Source organism: Anomaloglossus baeobatrachus, chromosome 2 (assembly GCF_048569485.1).
Source record: "Anomaloglossus baeobatrachus isolate aAnoBae1 chromosome 2, aAnoBae1.hap1, whole genome shotgun sequence".
In the NCBI taxonomy this organism is placed as follows: Eukaryota; Metazoa; Chordata; class Amphibia; order Anura; family Aromobatidae; genus Anomaloglossus; species Anomaloglossus baeobatrachus.
The window spans coordinates 84649266-84668871 of record NC_134354.1 but is presented as its reverse complement, the minus strand read 5'-3'; the positions used below and the strand labels follow the sequence as shown (position 1 = coordinate 84668871).

At 44.4% G+C, this 19606-nt stretch overlaps 1 protein-coding gene across 4 annotated transcripts in view; it reads right to left on the bottom strand.

The window, feature by feature from the left end:
- Positions 1-19606, bottom strand: part of CRYBG3 (crystallin beta-gamma domain containing 3) — a 246891-nt gene that overhangs the window by 49632 nt on the left and 177653 nt on the right. For all 4 annotated transcript variants that reach the window (XR_012750420.1, XR_012750421.1, XM_075335127.1 and 1 more), the window contains 4 exons: positions 18550-18585; positions 18322-18461; positions 14653-14779; positions 5923-6065 (listed from right to left, as the gene is read on the bottom strand). Coding sequence is in view for 2 of the 4 variants with exons in the window: in XM_075335127.1 (XP_075191242.1) it covers positions 5923-6065; positions 14653-14779; positions 18322-18461; positions 18550-18585 (446 nt within the window). In the remaining 2 variants the exon portion in view is untranslated. The remainder of the gene's footprint in view (positions 1-5922; positions 6066-14652; positions 14780-18321; positions 18462-18549; positions 18586-19606) is intronic.

Below are 19606 nucleotides of genomic sequence, written 5' to 3'. Positions count from 1 at the left end.
GGTTATTTGGCCCGTCCCACCCTAAAAATAGCAGCCCACAGCCACCCCAGAAGTGATGCATCCATTAGATGCGCCAATTCTGGCGCTTTACTCAGCTCTTCCCGATTGCCCAGGTGCAGTGGCAATTGGAGTAATACTTTTGGGGTTGATGTCAGCTGTTTAGTGTCAGCTAAAAACAGGATTTATAATGGGTATGTGGGGCACAGCTTCACTAAATGTGCCACGCAGCATAACGGTGGACACCGTTGCCTTGACACTCCAATTTTGGCCAGTTTATGATACCAGTTGTCTGATGAAGGCCACCTAGTGGCTGAAACGTCACATGTTTAAGACTATTTTGGAATAAATTATATGAAAATTAACCCTTGAGAGTGCCTTGTACCTATTTGATTGACTTACGGTTTGGAAACCAACAAGTGCACCTCGATATACCTCCACTATATTGGCTGTGCCTTATCCTTTTACATGTGTTAGTAATGGCTAGCCATCTATCAGACACCTCCATTACTAACCTGGCAAGTGTACAGTGGGGGGACCTCACATCATTTTTTTTTTCTTTTAATTTCTTTTGTTCACACCAGCATACAGGCATATTCTGAAAAGCTAGGAGCCCAGTACGAACCCCGAACTTAACAGTTTGAGTTTACTCATGCCTAATCACAAGCTATAATATGGATACATTATCGTTTAGAAACATTGTTAGTAGGGGAGAATACAACATCTCACAGAGACAGCACATACTAAAGCCACCCCATACACGTTAGAAAGCTGTCAGCTCATCAATGTTTCAGGAGATCATTCGGCCAACAGCTACTTTCCCCATAAAGGAGCGCTCGCTCTGGTGAGACCTCCTCTGTTTTCTATGAGAGAGCCACTACCAGACTCTACTGCTTTCCTTATGGAGAACACAAGGATTAGCAGTCTGAAATTGGACATGTCAGATCCTTCTCTTCCATGACACCATCTATTGAGGGATAGTCGGGAGAGTCCCCCATACACAGTAGACTGAGCCAAACCAGTTGAAATGTGCAAGTTTGTCCAATATTAGTCTAATATGTATGGGGGCCTTTACACATGGACTCCTTAGGCCACTATGCACGCTCCGTCCTATGGCTGTGTAATGCACATAAGGATTTATAGAACTTTTAAAAAGTGTATTTTTGTAAATGTAGTGGAGTAGTCAAATACCAAAAGAGCCACAATTTCCATTTTCAATCATGGAGCCAAAGCATGTCCAATCATGGTTTCTTCTAAGACCATCAGGCAGATAACAGGGATTTTGAAAGGTTTACTATTAACCTGTGTTTAATTGCTGCAGCTTCATAGTTTCGCCTCCCAGTGTGAGCATCTCCTTTTCCAATTAAGTCCCGTTAATTTTACAAGCGCTGATTAGCTAAGCATCATTAATAGGGAGTACTCTATAAAACCCAACGACATCTCCATCAACTGGGAATAACAATGTACAACACAATGGGCTTTCTAAAGCCTAGAAATGTGAGAATACCGATATACTGGGGATTCTTCATACAAAATGATTGGAAAGTAGTGATCACTAATATGAATATTTATAAGGCTTACACACTTGCTCCTAAATAATATTGTTACGAAAATGCTGTGGCATGACACAAAATGGTATAATTGATACATGTCCACTATTTGTCCTTTAGTTACAGCATGAAGATAATATTCAACAACCTAGTTCAGGAAATCATGTCCAGACTGATCAAAGCCCATCACCCCCACCAATCAGGCTCCATATCTCACCATTCACTACATCTTTGTGTGTGACACTACCTTCATTTTATTGACAGTCACCTTGGCTATCTCATACATAATATTGACAATTTTACTAATTGGCATATGATTAATTATGCAGATTCTTGTCATTTCACTACATTGTTACTGTTTTGCTCCTGATGTTTACATTTTTTTCCTTCCTGTATACCAAAAACTACAACCTGTTCTACCATTTCCTAATAGCTCAGTGTGTTATTAGATTGATTCCCAAACAAAAGCTCAATGGTTCAAATTGAGGAGCTGCCATGAAGAAGATTTCCCCAAAAAAGAGAAAAAGCATCATCTAGCTCATCGATAGTGGTCTCCAAAAAAATTACCAAACTGGACCATGCGAGTACCCTGAGAGAAGGAAGGATACGAAATGAAATTTGTCCATTGATTGAAAAGCCAAGAGGTGGGTGTCCAGGCAAAATATTGGAGTCAACAAGTCGCCTCATCACAAGGTCTATCAGCTCTGGCACAATAAACATGGCAGTGGAGGCAGCTCATATGCTTCGTAATAGTGAGATCACAGATGTCTATGCAAGAACTGTGCCACAAATGTTACACTCATCTGGAAAGGTGGCCTAAAATAAAGGTGAAGTAGCGTCGATTTCAATATCATCATAAGAAGCATTGGCTCGACTTTGCAAAGAAGAATGGAAAGTGGATAGTAGAAGATTAGAAACGGGTGATTTGGAGCAATGAGATGAAAGTCAATAGACAAGTCTCTAATGAGTGCAAATGGGTCTGAAGAAACAAAGGAAAAAGGAGCTTATAGATCAAGAAATTGAAGGAACTGTCAAGATCAGTGGAGGAAGCCAGATGATATGGGGTTGTTTCAGAGCCTAGGATGTTAGATACTTGATCAGGATCAAGGGTGGTCTCAGTGCTGAGCTATAAGTCAGAATCCTACAAGACAAGTTTCTTTGTACACTCAAGTACTATGGGTATGAAAAGGATGACATAGAGTTCCAGCAGGACAAATACCCGAAGCATACTTCGAGATTGACAAAGAAATGGTTCAATGAAAATGAAATAGGGGTGCTTAATTGGACCCCACAGTCCCCAGACCTCAACCCAATCGAACACTTGTGAGTAGAGTTGAAGAAAAAACTGTATACACACCAAAGTGAGCCAATCAGTATGCACCAATATTGGGAACGTGCAGAAGAGGCCTTTGATCAGGTCAAGACATGCTTGAATCTGATAGAGAGCATGCCCAGAAGGATTCAGACAGTGTAGAAAGCCAAAAGTGGTTTTACAAATACTAACAAAATAATAAAAATTTAAATTTAGACTTTTAGAAGCAAAACAGTAACAATGCAGTGATATGAAAGATTTTGCATAACTACTCATATACTAAATAGTTGCAAGTCAAATTCATACATGAGATAGCCAAGATGATTGTCTATAAAATAAAGGTTGTCTCACATTCAAAGCAGTAGTAGATGCTGAGATATGGAGCCTGAAAATCAAAGATTCAAAATACTCTTGTGGCGCCCTGGACAAGCCAGGGGCCACAGAGAACAACACCCACAACACCCCACACTCCCAGCAGGCACATCAAAGTCAGACACAAAACCCTTGTTGCCTTCCTCCAGGGGCTGATGTCCACACCAGGGGGTGGGCCAGGCGGTTGGCCCCGCCCACCAAGGAGTTCACAGTCCTGGAGGCGGGAAAACCAGGCAGATTAGTTTTGGAGAGGAGAGAGGACAGTTGGAGAAGCGAAAGTGGAAGGAGAGAAGTAGTAGAGGAGCCTGAAGTTGGTCCGGGTGTGTGGCCCGGACAGATCAGCAAGGTTGGCAGACGGTGGTGACCGTCTGCAGGAGTGGCCGAGGACCGTGGACGGGCGGTGGCCCGGCGGTACCGGACCGGTACACAAAGGAAGCCAGCACCATCTGGCAGGGGCCTTTCGGACCCCGGCAAGGCTAGGAGTCGCCGTGAATTTGCCGAATCCGTTAGTGAAGGGGACCTCCTGGGTTTCCAAACAGTCAAGTCCCGACAGAAGGCAACAGTCCATCCAACAGAGGGAAACACCGTCACCGCCAAGGCAACCGTTTCTCAGGGCCAGCGCCTGCGGGCAAAAGGGGCTCCTCCGGCCCATATCCAAGCCGGGGAGCGGGTTACCGGTGGGAACCCATTGGAACCGTACAAACAACTTAGGTGCACGGAAAGGCAGTCACCACCAACCTGCCGGGAGAAAACAACACCGCAGCCGTCTGTGGGACCCGTCCATCCAGCCGCGTGTTTTACCGAGAACTGTGTCTTCATCATTGGCTGAGTGAGTACCACCGTGCCGTGTGGCACAGCGCTGCCCCCGCGACCCTGCACCTCACCAGGCCCCGTAACCTGCCTGCCATCCATCCCTACCCCATCACCGGGCCCCGGGACAACCAACCCCCTACCCACAGAGGGGAGAACTAACAACAAAGCTGCTCCTTGTCACCGCTCCCGGGATCCCCGTCCAGAGCAGCGGTGGTGTCACCAATATCACCACAACCGTGGGTGGCGTCACGGACAATAATCAAAACCCCCACCATCAAAATCCCCTTTTCACTCACGGGCGAGGAGCGCCGCTCGAATCCCCGGGATCCGGCCCACCGCTCGAGCCACCACCGAGCAGCAGCAGCCGCAGCAGCAGCGGCAGCCGGACCCGAGCAGTGGGAGAGCGCAGCGTCCCTTCCTCCGCCCGCGACTCTCTTACTTTCCTTCTCACTGTATATATACCGTATTTTTCGGACCATAAGACGCACTTTTTTTCCCCCAAATGTTGGGGGAAAGTTGGGGGTGCGTCTTATGGTCTGACTGTGGCTGCGGGGAATGAGGTGATGCGATGGAGCGGGTCATCGGGAGCACGAGCAGGCTGTAGCAGCCTGCTGTGACCACGTGGACCCGCTCATTACATATGCACGCCCATCCTCCCGCCCATTTCTCAGCGCAGAAGCCGGCGCTGACAGGTGGGCGGGAGGACGAGCGGGGACGCGCGCATAGTAAAGATCCGGGCCGCATGATCACCCCTGGCAATTACAGCCTGAAGTGATCATGTGCGGCTGTATTCACTGCTCCCCGCGTGTCATCATCAGCGCGGGGTGCAGTGAATCAGTGTACTCACCCGTCCCCGTGTGTAGAGCCGTCCCACTGCAGCACGCGATGTCTTCCTGTCTGTGCCGGTCAGCTGATCTGTGCTGGTCAGCTGATCGGCACAAACAGGAAGACATCGCATGCTGCACACTGCAGAGAGGAAGATGATCGGCTGCAGGGAGTGAGGAAAAGGTGAGTATAAATGTTTGTTTTTTTTTCTCTGTGCTATAGGATACAGGCCATATACCAGGATGGTATATGAGCACGATGGGGGCATATAGCAGGATGGGGGGTATATTAACAGGATGGATGGGGGGTATATGAACAAAATGGGGTATATGAACAGGATGGCAGTATATGAGCAGGATGGGGTATATGAACAGGATGGCACTATATGAGCAGGATGGGGTATATGAACAGGATGGCAGTATATGAGCTGGATGGATGGGGGAATATGAACAGGATGGGAGTATATGAGCAGGATGGGAGTATATGAGCAGGATGGATGGGGGGTATATGAACAGGATGGGGGTATATGAACAGGATCAGAGTATATGAGCAGGATGGATGGGGGGTATATGAACAGGATGGGGGGTATATGAACAGGATGGGGGTATATGAACAGGATGGGAGTATATGAGCAGGATGGATGGGGGGTATATGAACAGGATGGGGGTATATGAGCAGGATGGATGGAGGGTATATGAACAGGATGGGGTATATGAACAGGATGGGAGTATATGAGCAGGATCATATACAAGGCAGGAGGATCATTACCAGGATGGGGTACTTTAGTAGAGAATTTGGGGACATTACCCCCATAAAAGTGTCAGCAGCAGATCCTCGCCCGATTACAGTGTGTCATGACCACATTTTTTTGCTTAAAGTTTTATTTTCATATTTTCCTCCTCTAAAACCAGGGTGCGTCTTATGGTCAGGTGCGTCTTATAGTCCGAAAAATACGGTACTCACACACAAATTTAACAAATGTTTACACAGAATATTTTCATTTTCACAGCTTTAATATATCTGTTTAACCTGAGGTAGAAAAGATCTACTCACATTCCCTTTTTCACATTTATGCCTTGTGTTCTTGTGTTATATCCCGCCAGCTCCAGATCAGGAATTGCTTGATTGAAAAGATTTACTTGTTTCTCATCTTCTTCGTCCGTTTCGTACAAGGTGACAGATGATTCCAAAAAGTCCTAAAGTAAAAAAAAAGACACCCTCTTAGTGTGTTATGTTGTAGATGCCTTTTGGGAAAATATAATATTACAGGTTATGGGAAAAAATTCGGTGATATTTTAATGATCCAGCGACCTAGTCTGGTTGCTGTATGTGTACTCGGGAAGGAATTATTCCCTATTATGGAGCGATTAGTGTCTGCCCTATGGGGGGTTTTGCAATCCTCTGGATCATCATGTTAGACCATAGGTTGAACTTGATAGACTTTTAGCTACTTTCAAACTTAGAAACTATGAAGATTGTAGACTAAAACTTAGTACATTTTTATTAACTAAAGGTAACCACTGTAAAAATATGTTTTTCCCTTATAGCCTTTAATTGAAACTATTCCATGTGGCACATATATTGAATATTGGTAAGAGATACCATAATTGTCTAGCAGACATCACCATTAAAGGGAACCTGTCAGGTCCCCTATGCATCCAGAACCACGAGCAGTTCTAGATGTATATTGCTAGAAATATTGTTGTCAAACTGTCCCTGTATACAATAGTATATGTGACGCCCTGGACTAGCCAAGTAGTCACAGGTAGGCCCTTGCACGACACCCGTTCCCCTAAAAAGGTGTCATCAGCCAACCTTAAACCTGGTCACCCCTCTTAGGGCTTGATGTTCACACCAGGGGGCGGAGCCAGGCGGTTGGCCACACCCACCAAGGAGTTCAGAGAGCCTGAGGCGGGAAATCAAGGCAGTTTTAGTTTGAGTGGAGCAGTAGAGAGGCGTAGAGGGGTAAAGTCTGACAGGTATCTGGGTCGTAGCCTGGACACCTTTGGCTAGGAGGCAGACGGTGGTCTCAGCCTGCAGGAGCCGGAAAGACGGCTCGGTGGAACCGTAGGGACCGGCACAGGGTAGTGGCCCGCCGGTACCGAACCGGGGAACCAACTGGAAACCGGAGCACAAAAGGTGGGTACTCAGACCCTGAAACGAGGCCCAGAAGCTACTGGACCACGTGAATTATCTGATTGAGGTCTGGACTTTTGGCTCTTTCCCAACCAAGTCCCGACTGAAGACAACCACCCACCGAGGGGGATAAAAAGCCACCACACAGGCAGAGAGATCCCACGGGCCAGCGTCTACGGCCAAAGGGCTCTCCCGACATACTTAACGCCGGGGAGCGGACTCCCGTCGCTGAAGCGCAGACAGTCCACAGCTACACAATACGGTGCAGGAGAAAGGCAGAGACCACCAAACCGGGTGGGGGACCGGATGCAGCCGGCTGCGGGCACCGGCCACCATCATCTTGGTTTACCAGAGACTCGTTTGTGTCAATCATCGTGAGTACAACTGTGCCCTCGGGCCGCGCACCGCCCTGCACCACACCAGCACCTCCTTCCCAATCGGGTCCCGGGGCCATCACCCCTATCCACAGAGGGATTAACACCTTACTGCGCAACATCTTCCCCGGGTGCCTAGTAAACAGCAGCGGTGGTGTCCACATTCACCACAACCCGTGGATGGCGTCACGAACTTAACCAACACCACGGCCCCGGCCGTAAACCTACGTGCCCTCCAAAGCGCCAGTCCCATTTCAGAGCGAAGTGACCCCGGGTCCGGAGGCGCTCGAGCCACCCACCGACGAGCCCGGATCCGAGCGGCTCGGCTGCAGCCAAACGTGGGGCGGTACACATCGATAAAAGAGATCTTTAGTAAAAGTAAAGTAAAGATCCTTTATGATATGTTAATGAGCACTGGGACTAGTCGAAAGGGCGTACCTGTGTCTGTTTCAGAACTCCGAGATTAGGGTCAGTGCACATGATCAGAAGTCCTTTCACTTCCAGTCATGAGTACTAGCCTCTGAAGTCCTTGCACGTCTTGTCTCTGAAGCCTGGATGCGTACACCTGGCTTCTTAGTGCGCATGACTGGAAGTGCTGAAACTTTTGATCATGCACACTGACCCTAAACCCGGTGATTGGAAGCGGTAACAACTGACACAGGTACGTGTGTCACCGCTGATGTAGCTGGGCAATGGGCATTGAATAGCATGTTAGTACGTTCCTGGGGGCGTGCTAACATGCTAAGAGGGCGGACTAGTCAGGGAAACTAACACCCTTGCGACTAGTCTCTGGCCTCATTAGCATATCATAAAGGTTATTTAGACATACTTTTTCTAACTATCTCTTTATCTATACTACTAGATACAGGGACAGTTAGGCAGGGATTAGCAATATGCACCCAGAGCTGCTTGTGATTCTGGGTGCAGATTGCATGTGACAGATTCCGTTTAAGACCAGCATCTTTCTTCAGAATGGGCTCCATCAATATGTCATAAATGGTCCACATGGCAATAACCATTGATATTTAAAATGGCTCATGGAAATGTGAAGCTTTGTCTACTCTCAGATGGTCCAAAGAAAAACAGAACAATCTTGTATTTCTCAATACTCAATCTTCTGAAATATTGATTGATGAATATTATTAATCCTGGCATTGTCACAGGTCACAGCTGAAAATGTAATAAAGCATCTTATGATATGTACAAGTGGATAAAGAAAATACTATAATTTCACCAGTCTTATGCCCGCTGCATTCAGACGCATGGGCTTGTACACATTGTACACGGTGGTTTTCTGGCATCATGCTTCGTGCACTTAGCTGTGGATTTAGTGTTTGTAAGCCAGGTGGAGTTGGAAAATAAACCATCCAGTCATGTGTAGTTCCTAACTGGCATCACTAAGCACTGATTAATCCAGGTGGAATGTGCACGAATAGATCAATCATGCCAGCGGGTGCCTCTTATCTCAACTTTACCTACCAAAGTTAAAATGTAACTGTGTGAGCAACACCAGAGAAATATCTGACATTTCAGTCTTAAAGGGAATCTGTCAGCAAGTTTTTGCTACCTCATTTGAGAGCAGCATCATGTAGGCAAAGAAATCCTGAATCCAAAAATGTATCTTTTAGTTTATTTGGTGCAGCCTTTCTGACACAATCAGAGTTTTAAGATTTAGTAATACAGCAGAACTGAGAAATCTAACCACACCCACACTACACCACACAATGTCTATAGATAGTGAGCTGCTAATCACAGCAAGGGGCGCGCTAGACTAGATTACCTAGTCCAGCAATGATAATCTCCTGAAACTAAAATAAACATTGCAGGTAAAAAAAAACAGCACACTGTGATAACAAATGCTTTGCTGAAGTCTGTGTATTAACCACTACAGCATGCAGTTTTCACATTACGGTACAAAAGAAAAACCTCCTGACAGATTCCCTTTAAAGATTTTATCCACTACTTTTACATTGATGGCCTATTCTTAGGCGGGCTTTGCATGTTGCGATATCGCAAGCCGATGCTTCGATGTCGCACACGATAGTCCCCGCCCCCGTCGCAGCAGCGATATCTTGTGATTCCTGGTGTAGCGAACATTATCGCTACGCCAGCTTCACATGTACTCACCTGTCCTGCGACGTCGCTCTGGCCGGCGTCCCGCTTCCTTCCTAAGGGGGCGGGTCGTACAACGTCACAGCGACGTCACACGGCAGGCAGCCAATCAAAGTGGAGGGGCGGAGATGAGCAGGATGTAAACATCCCGCCCACCCTCTTCCTTCCGTATACCCGCCGGCGGCAGGTAAGGTGATGTTCCTCGCTCCTGCGACTTGACACACAGCGATGTGTGCTGCCGCAGGAACGAGATACAACATCGTACCTGTCGCGGCAGCGTAATTATGATAAAGTCGGAGCATACACCGATGATATGATAACGATGCTTTTGCGCTCGTTAATCGTATCATCTAGGATTTACACACTACAATGTCGGATGTGCGTCACTTTCGATTTGACCCCACCGACATCGCACGTGCGACGTTGCAACGTGCAAAGCCGCCCTTAGGATAGATCATCAATGTCAGATCATCCAGGGTCAGACAACCCCAAATGTTTGTGGTGCCAGCAGCAGGACATGCTTAGCTCCGGAGCTGCCCCAACTGCTGATAGTGGCCAGGTACTGCACATTGGCCTCCCATTCATTTGAATGAGAGGCGGATGTGTAGTACCCGGCCTCAGGCGCTATCAGAAGATGAAGCAGCTCCGGAACTGAGCCTTTACAGACACCTGGTGCCATCGCTGGCACAGAGGAGAGCTGATTGGCAGGGGTGCGAGGTGTCGGACCCCAACCGATCATACATTGATGACTTATCCTAAGGGTAGTCCATCAGTGTAAAAGTAGTGGACAACCTCCTTAAGCTTTTTGAGAAAAAAAAAATTGTAGACAATGCTGTTGATTTCTTCCATATGGAACCTGGCATATAAACTTTACAGCTTTCTATTACTAAGCTATACAACCAATGTGTGCTGCACTAAGGGGTACTTTGCACACTACGGGGTACTTTGCACACTACGACATCGCAAGCCGATGGTAGCGATGCCGAGCGCCATAGTCCCTGCCCCCGTCGCAGCTGTGATATCTTGTGATAGCTGCCGTAGCGAACATTATCGCTACGGCAGCTTCACACGCACTTACCTGCCCTGCGACATTGCTCTGGCCGGCGACCTGCCTCCTTCCTAAGGGGGTGGGTCATGCGGCGTCACAGCGACGTCACACGGCAGGCGGCCAATAGAAGCAGGGGGGCGGAGATGAGCGGGACGTAAACATCCCGCCCACCTCCTTCCTTCCGCATAGCCAGCCGGGAAGCAGGTAAGGAGATGTTCCTCGCTCCTGCGGCTTCACACACAGCGATGTATGCTGCCGCAGGAACGAGGAACAACATCGTAACATCGGTCCTTCCGAAATTATGGAAATGACCGATGCTACACCGATCATACGATTTCGACGCTTTAACGCTCGTTAATCGTAGTAAAAAGGATTCACATACTCCGATATCGACAGCGATGCCGGATGTGCGTCACTTTCGATTTGACCCCACTGACATCGCAGCTGCGATGTCGTAGTGTGCAAAGTACCCCTAAAGGCTACATATGTGTGAAACTGCTCTTCCTAGTCTACGAAATAATATCAGTGCTAGAAAACTCTGTAATTCTTTGTATCACATCAAAGGAATATGAAAGAACAGTTAATGGCCTCTGCACTAGAATGGGAAGCCTGTCGCTCAAAACAGTAGACCTGTATATTATGTAGACAAATTGAGGTCAACCTTTAATTATTTTTGTTTTATTAAAATGAGTAAAAATTTAAATAGCACCTACACCTTTATTCTTATTATTCTCCAGCCATTGCAAATGTATGAATTTGTGTAATATTGTATATTTCATTATTTTATTATGCCACTCTCTCCCAAACCTTATGCTGCACTGCTGTTTCAACTTCTCACTTCATGCGCCTTTAGAAGCTCTTTTGAACTCCTGTTAAACAAGATCTGTAGGACATATTAATAAAAATCAGAGTATGGGACTTCCCCTGTTTGAGCCCCTCTGATCCCCACCCCATACTCAGACATGGAGAATCCTATACACAGAGTAATTGAGTATACTGTATGGATTGTTCTGAGCATCAGTTAAAAGCAGCTAATAAAGGAGCATGAATTAGGCATTGAAAAAGAACTGCACACAAATAGTATTTAGGACAAAAGAAGGTAAAACAACTAATTACATAAAATAACTTTTCATTGTCTTAAGGATAAATAAAACCAAATTTAATCACTCACTCTAACAATAAACAATCATTTTAGCTGACTGGTAAAATACATTACACCCTATTAATAATCTGTGTACATTGTAAAGACTTTGTGTCACCACTACGTAATCTATAATGTGAAGTTTTCTTATCGCTCACTCATTCTGCAAAGAATGACTTAGAAAAGTAAAGTGAAAGGTTTAGCAATAGCCAAAATAAACAATGCTTTTTTTTGGCTATTAAACTTAACATAGCTTACCGTAGCTGCAGATAGTATAGTTCTGCCCAGTTAATGACACATGGAGTGTAAGGACTTTTAAACATTATGCCAGATCTGGGAATATCTATAGCAAACGACTACTAGGTTCTTCTGCAGTGTAAATGGTATCTTTGTTCTTACTTCGACCATCATCAGCAATAAGTTCTGAGCTGTTATGTTCTGTAGTACTAATTACAAATTCTCACACTGAAATTTCTTTTAAAAGGTAAATGCTAAAAGGTATATTTTAAACTAAAGGCTACTTTACACACTGCGATATCGGTCCCGATATCGCTAGTGTGGGTACCCACCCCCATCTGTTGCGTGACACGGGCAAATCGCTGCCCGTGCCGCACAACATCGCCCAGAGCCGTCAAACATACTTACCTGCCCGGCGACGTTGCTGTGACCGGCGACCCGCCTCCTTTCTAAGGGGGCGGTCCGTGCGGCGTCACAGCGACGTCACTGAGCGGCCGCCCAATAGCAGCGGAGGGGCGGAGCTGAGCGGGACGTAACATCCCGCCCACCTCCTTCCTTCTTCATAGCGGCCGGGAGGCAGGTAAGGAGAGCTTCCTCGTTCCTGCGGCGTCACACATAGCGATGTGTGCTGCCGCAGGAGCGACGAACTACATCGTTACTGCTGCAGTAATGATAATCGAGAATGGACCCCCATGTCACCGATGAGCGATTTTGCACGTTTTTGCAACGATGCAAAATCGCTCATCGGTGTCACACGCAGCAACATCGCTAATGCGGCCGGATGTGCGTCACAAATTCCGTGACCCCAACGACTCCGCATTAGCGATGTCGCAGCGTGTAAAGCCCCCTTAAGTTCACATGTCCAGTAATCAATTCTAACGGATCCAGTAGCAATCAGTTGGCAAAAATGCTGTGCAAATAAAATGGTTCATCAATCCAATTCCAGTAGTAAAATACAGTTAGAACATTTACATAAGCAATGTTATAAGACGGAATATGGGAGAATATACCAAACTATGTCAAAATAGCATATACATTTTAAAGGTTAATTTCACACGTCCAGTATCCATTAGAACGGATCCAGTAGCAATCAGTTGGCAAAAATGTTGTGCAAATAAAATGGGTCATCAATTAAATTCCAGTAGTAAAGTACATTTAGCACATTTACATGCGCCAAGACTGAATATGGTTGAATATACCAAACTATGTCAAAATCACATATATCTTTTTAAGGCTAATTTTACATGTCTAGTAATCATCCATTAGAACAGATGCAACAACAATCCGTTTGCAAAAATGTTGTGCACACACAACTTTTTTTTATCTGTTTTGAAAAAATTGTTTTTTACAGGATCTGTTTTTTTAACATTTGTGTCTATATAAGACGGATCTGTTATCCGATTGCTATTTAGTCATTCGTTTTTCTTTCATTTGTAAATGATCTGGGGGGTTTTCTTACTGGATCTGTTGAAAATCGGAGACAAATAGCAATCCATTTTCCATAGACTACCTTGTTAAAAAAACAGATCCTGCAAAATTACATTTTTTCAAATCGGACAAAAAAAGTTGTGTTTGCACAACTTTTTTGCCAACAGATTGCTGCTGGATCTGTTCTAATGGATGATTACTAGGGATGATCGAATACCCTAATATTTGCTTTGCCGATTATCCAGCGAATACGTATTCGACTAATCGCCAATATTCGACACCCAATGTAAGTCTATGGGAAACCAGAATAATTTCACGTTGAACCTAACGGCGAGCTGTGGTGACTGGGAAAAAGGCAGAAACATTACAGGCACAGTCTCTCTCTCTCTCTCACCGCCGGACCTGGAGATGTCTTCACTGCAGGCGCCAGGAAGTCAGAAATGAAACTGAAAGTATCGGAGCGGATGTAGTTTTATTAGTCGGATACCGAATGGTGTGAATAGCCTATTATCCGTCGGATACCGAATAGTGGCAAATACAGTCGCTCACCCCTAATGATTACTGGACATGTGAACTTAGCCTTAAAGAGGTGTATGCTATTTTGACATAGTTTGGTATATTTAGCCATATTCAATCTTGTAACCTTACTTATGTAAATGTTCCATATGTTGTTTACTACTGGAATTGGATTGATGACCAATTTTATATGAAACACGAGACACATGGGCGCTGCACACAGCCACTTTACCTATGGAGGGCTGTCATAGAGGACAAGAGACTTCTATAGCTGTGATTCCATACAGAGCTCCATAAGGCTAGATATGTATATTAGTATTTTACCCCAGAAACATAAGCAATAATCATTTTTCCAGTGTTAATGGAAAACTGGTATTTGTCATTCCTCAATGTTTCTAGAGTCACAAACACATAAAGCACAGAAAAGAGTTAACTTCTGTGGGAGGAAAAGATTGGCATGCGGAAATCCAATATGTCCAATACTGGTTTATCTCAACACAGGGATGCCAACTTGACTTTTTCATTGTTTTCTGGATAGCTTATCAAAAAATCACAGATAGCAAACATATTTTACAGACATATTGGAAAACTTATAATAAATGATGTGGTAATGATAAATTGATATGTATAAATGATAAATGATACATATGTCTCAATAAATCTGATATTTACCCACTTCATTAAGATCTATAGCATTTTAAATATATGACCACACATACTTAATGGAATGAGTAACAGATATACAAAAACACCTTCACTTCTAATATTTAAATGACGTATTAGCTACTTACCGCTTGGAGAAATCGTATTGACTGCAAAGTATTGGTATATCCCCCCCAAGCATGCCAGTCTTCATAATCCCCCTCTTCCAGGAGATACTGATATCCTTTAAATTTCTCATTTTCATATCCAACCCATCTAAAAACCAGAAAAAGTTGTGTAAATAAATATACGTCATCTTAAAGTGAACCTGTCAGATGCAATATGCACCCACAACCACGAGCAGTTCTGGGTAATCCCTGCTTAGCAGTCCCAGCCTATAGTAACATAGATAAAGAGATGTATAGAAAACTTATTTCTAAAGATCTTTTATGATATGCTAATGAGCGCTGGGAATAGTCGCAAGGGTGTTAGTTCCTGCGCTCATTCCACTCTCTTAGTATGGTAGCACGCCCACTGGGACGTGCTAACATGCTATTCAATGTATCATCATCAGCGGTGACACGCGTACCTGTGTCTGCTGCCACCGCTGATCAGAATGTGCAGCACTTCCGGTCATGCGCAGTATGAAGCCGGATGTAAGAATCCCGCCTTCAGAGAGGTCTAGTGCGCATGACCGGAAGTGCTGGGATCAGCAGTGACAGCAGACACAGGTAAATGTGTCACCGCTGATGATGCTGCATTGAATAGCAGGTAAGGACGTCCCTGTGGGTGTGCTAACATGCCAAGAGGGCAGAATGAGTGCAGGAACTCACGCCCTTTTCACTAGTCCCTGCGCTCATTAGCATATCATAAAGTATCTTTAGAAATACATTTTCTAAAGATCTCTTTATCTATGCTAGTGTATACAGGGACGGTTAGGCAGGGATTAGCAATATGCAGCCAGAACTGCTCGTGGTTCTGGGTGTATATTGCACCTGACAGATTTCCTTTAATTAGAACAAAAAAGAAAATGTTAAGACCATAGGCCCTCAAGCCCCCCATCCATATATAATAGAGAGGCCCATTTACACTGCATGATTACAGTATACTTTTTTAATGAATTATCTTGCAGTCTAAATAGAGGCTGCTGACCACCCAACGAATGAGAAAAACGCTCAATCATCGGGAAAATCCACTTGTGACTTTTAGGATCGCTACTTCCAATAGGTGGCGCTGTGCTAGAGTTTGTCTCCTTTACTGGAGAGACAATTTCAATCATCGGGTGAAATTATCTTTTATGCTACACAAAAGAACATTGTTCTCGGCAAAACATTGTCCTATGCAAACAACAACTGTGCTGCCAAGAACAATGGCCGCTGATATGCACTGGAAAAATGATTACATGTCAGCGCGCAACCAAATTTGCTGATCGGCGATCATTTAGTGCCACTGGTCGTCAGGTGTAAGCGCACCTCAACTTTTAAATTTCCCTGCACCGTCATCCCAGGAAAAATTAAGCAATATTGTGTGATCATTCAAATTACTAAACTTAGGGTGTAATTGCAGGACAGAATGGGCACTCCGGAGCAGGAGATGATCCATGAAACCATTTACTGCTGAAAAAGGATCCTTAAAAGGGGTATTCCCTCCTCTAAGATCCTATCCCAATATGTAGTAGGTGTCATAATTTTAGCAAATACCTCTAACTAAAATTTACTATAGTTCTCCTCATATAGCCATGTCTCTTAACTCATGCGCAGGGCATTGCAGCTTAGTAATTCATGGTTACGACCGCAAACAACTAACTAGCTGTCACTATATGAGTGGACGTAACCATGGATACAAAAGTTGTAATGTCCTGCACATGAGGTAAGAGACATGGCTATATCAGGAGAACTATACTACATTTCTAATTGGAGGTATTTGCTAATATTATTATTACTACACCTGCTATATATTGGGATATGATCTTGGAGATGGGAAGAACTCTTTAAAGGGAATCTATCAGCAGGTTTTTGCTGTGTAATCTGAGGACAGCATGAGGTAAGGGATAACACACAGAATTCAATGATGTTTCTTATTACACTGTGTGCTGTTTACTTATAATGAATGTTTCATCACTAGTTAATTATCACTGCCAGGACTGGAGCTTACATGACAGCTTGTCAAACCAAGCCCCGTCTTGTGATAAACAGCTCATAGTCAATAGACTAAGTACATAGAGAGATACAGCTAAGAATTCTGTGTCAAAACTGCTGCACCTCGTAATCTAAGTGAGACATATTAGGATTCAGGGTCTCTTTCCTACATTATGCTGCTCTCAGATGAGGTAGCAAAAACCTGCTGACAGATTCCCTTTAAAGGGTTAGACCAAGTTTATCATAACTGAAGACTTATGAATCCACACATTGCGCAAAGTGCCAACTGTTGGGATTTTCCGGTGTCGGGAGCTGGCGGCCAAACATATGATTTAGTCCTCTTAGTAATACGTTGGACAGTTTGACGGGAATTGGGAAAAATGTAAACCGAAATGGTAGATAGGGCTCCATACTTGGTCTATAGTGTGAATAAGAGGATGGCCAAGAATAGGAATATGATACTGGGCATAATCCATTACTATCAGTGTAAGTAAAATAAGGTCTGCAAAAAAACCAAATACTACAGTGCTGGATCTGCTAAAGCAGGGGTCTCAAACTCGGCTGGGTGTATGGGCCGCACAGAGGAAAAAAATAAATTGGGGGGCCGCATTCTTTGCAGGACAAAGTGACATTTTTATTGGTACCATATATAATATATTTTATTGTTTTTTACACACCTTGGGATCACTGATTTTGAACATTTTCACTTGTTCATTATAGCAAACATGCACATTCTTTGTTTAAATATAAACATTTTTTTATATATTTTATCCCTTTCTTGTAACTAATAGTCTTACAATTAGCACTATATAGAAATTTTGACCAACATCTTTTAGTAATGTTCCCCGTATTGTTGTAACGTGCCCATCCTTGTCCCCTTGTAGTATTGTGCCCCATCCCACAGTAATGTGCTCATCCTTGTCCCCTTGTAGTATTGTACCCCATCCTAGTCCCCATCCCACAGTAATGTGCTCATCCTTATCCCCATTTTGTAGTAATGTGTTCATCCTTGTCCCCAATCTATAGTAATGTGTTCATCCTTGTCCCCATCCTATAGTAATGTCCCCAATCTATAGTAATGTGTCCATCCTTGTCCCCCATCCTATAGTAATGTTCCCCATCCTTGTCCCCTTGTAGCAATGTCCCCATCCTATAGTACTGTCCCCATTCTATAGTAATGTGCCCATCCTTTAGTAATGTGCCAACCTTGTCCCCACCCTATAGTAATGTCCTCAGCATTATCCCTATTCTATAGTAATGTTTCCCATCCTTGTCCCCTTGTAGTAAGGTCCCTATCCTACAGTAATGTGCCCACCTTCTCCCCATCCTGTAGTAATGTCCCCATCCTATAGTATTGTGCCCATCCTAGTCCCCATCCTATAGTAATGTCCCCAGCCTTGTCCCCATTCTATAGTACTGTGCCCATCCTAGTCCTCTCATCCTATAGTCATGTGCCCATCCTAGTCCCTATCCTATAGTAATGTGCCCATCCTAGTCCTCATCCTATAGTACTGTGCCCATCCTAGTCCTCATCCTATAGTACTGTGCCCATCCTAGTCCCCATCCTATAGTACTGTGCCCATCCTAGTCCTCATCCTATAGTCATGTGCCCATCCTAGTCCCTATCCTATAGCAGCTAAAGGATCAGTGTATAAGCCCACTAGAGAGCGGAGGCCTTACATTCCTCCGATAACCTGCATGGAGCCAATATCCGGGCAGGAGCTTGTCTCCCCTGCGCAGGTGAGGCTCCCCACGGCGCTGACATGGTCGGTGATCTCTCTTGACCACCCTTGGAAGTGCGGCTTCTCGTATATAATTATCTGAAAGAGATGTATATTTAAGCAGATTTCAGACGTACAATGAGGTGAGGAAATAAGACGTTGTCACTATGGCAATCTAATGGCTTACCTTCGGATCACTAGGCAGCTGTACTTTTAATCCTCCCTGAAATAAATGGAAAAAAAATTAACCCGACGTTTGTTCCTTCCACACAATTAGGCTTTAGATTATAAAGTAACAAAGTGCTGCGGCAGAGAGAAGAGCTGCGGAGAAAGCAGAACACTACAATCCGGGGGTACGGACTGCAACTCCCGGCATCCTCAGAGGGAGTCAAATCGCCATATGTCAAAGAGGCAGAGATCCTCTTGTGTGCCACAGGCCTGTACGGAGAGTATACCAGAAAACCAAAATAGCCATTGTATGCACTTATCCAATAATCACGGGGATCGATGACTTTCAGCATTTTAGGGATGAAACTATATCCTAGACAATTGATACTTCAGACGGCACGCAACGTAATAATAGGAAAGAATCAATCCAGTGCTCCACTGTCTGCCCATTAGCGGTAATGCAAGAGTAAAATACAAAACTAATTATCCTCTAACATAGCAGAGACCAATGTGTTCCTTAAAGGGATATGCTCAGTGGTCTTACATTCTGTTACACATAGAAGTGCATCTCAATAAATTAGAATATCATCAAAAAGTTAATTTATTTCAGTAATTCAATACAAAAATGGAAACACATATTATATAGAGTCATTACACACAGAGTGATCTATTTCAAGTTTTTATTTCTGTTAATGTTGATTATTATGGCTTACAGCCAATGAAAACCCAAAAGTTATTATCTCAGAAAATTATATTAATTACCACAAAATACCTGCAGACTTCCTAAGCGTTTAAAATGGTTCCTTAGTCTGGTTCAGTAGGCTACACAAAAATGGGGAAGACTGCTGACTTGACAGATGTGCAGAAGGCAGTCATTGACACACTCCACAAAGAGGGTAAGCCACAAAAGGTCAATGCTAAAGAAGCTGGCTGTTCACAGAGTGCTGTACCCAAGCATATTAATGGAAAGTTGCTTCCCTCTGCTGACAAAGTTTTTGAAGATGGAAATTTCATTTTCCAGTAAGACTTGGCACCTGTCCACACTGACAAAAGTACCAATACCTGGTTTAATAACC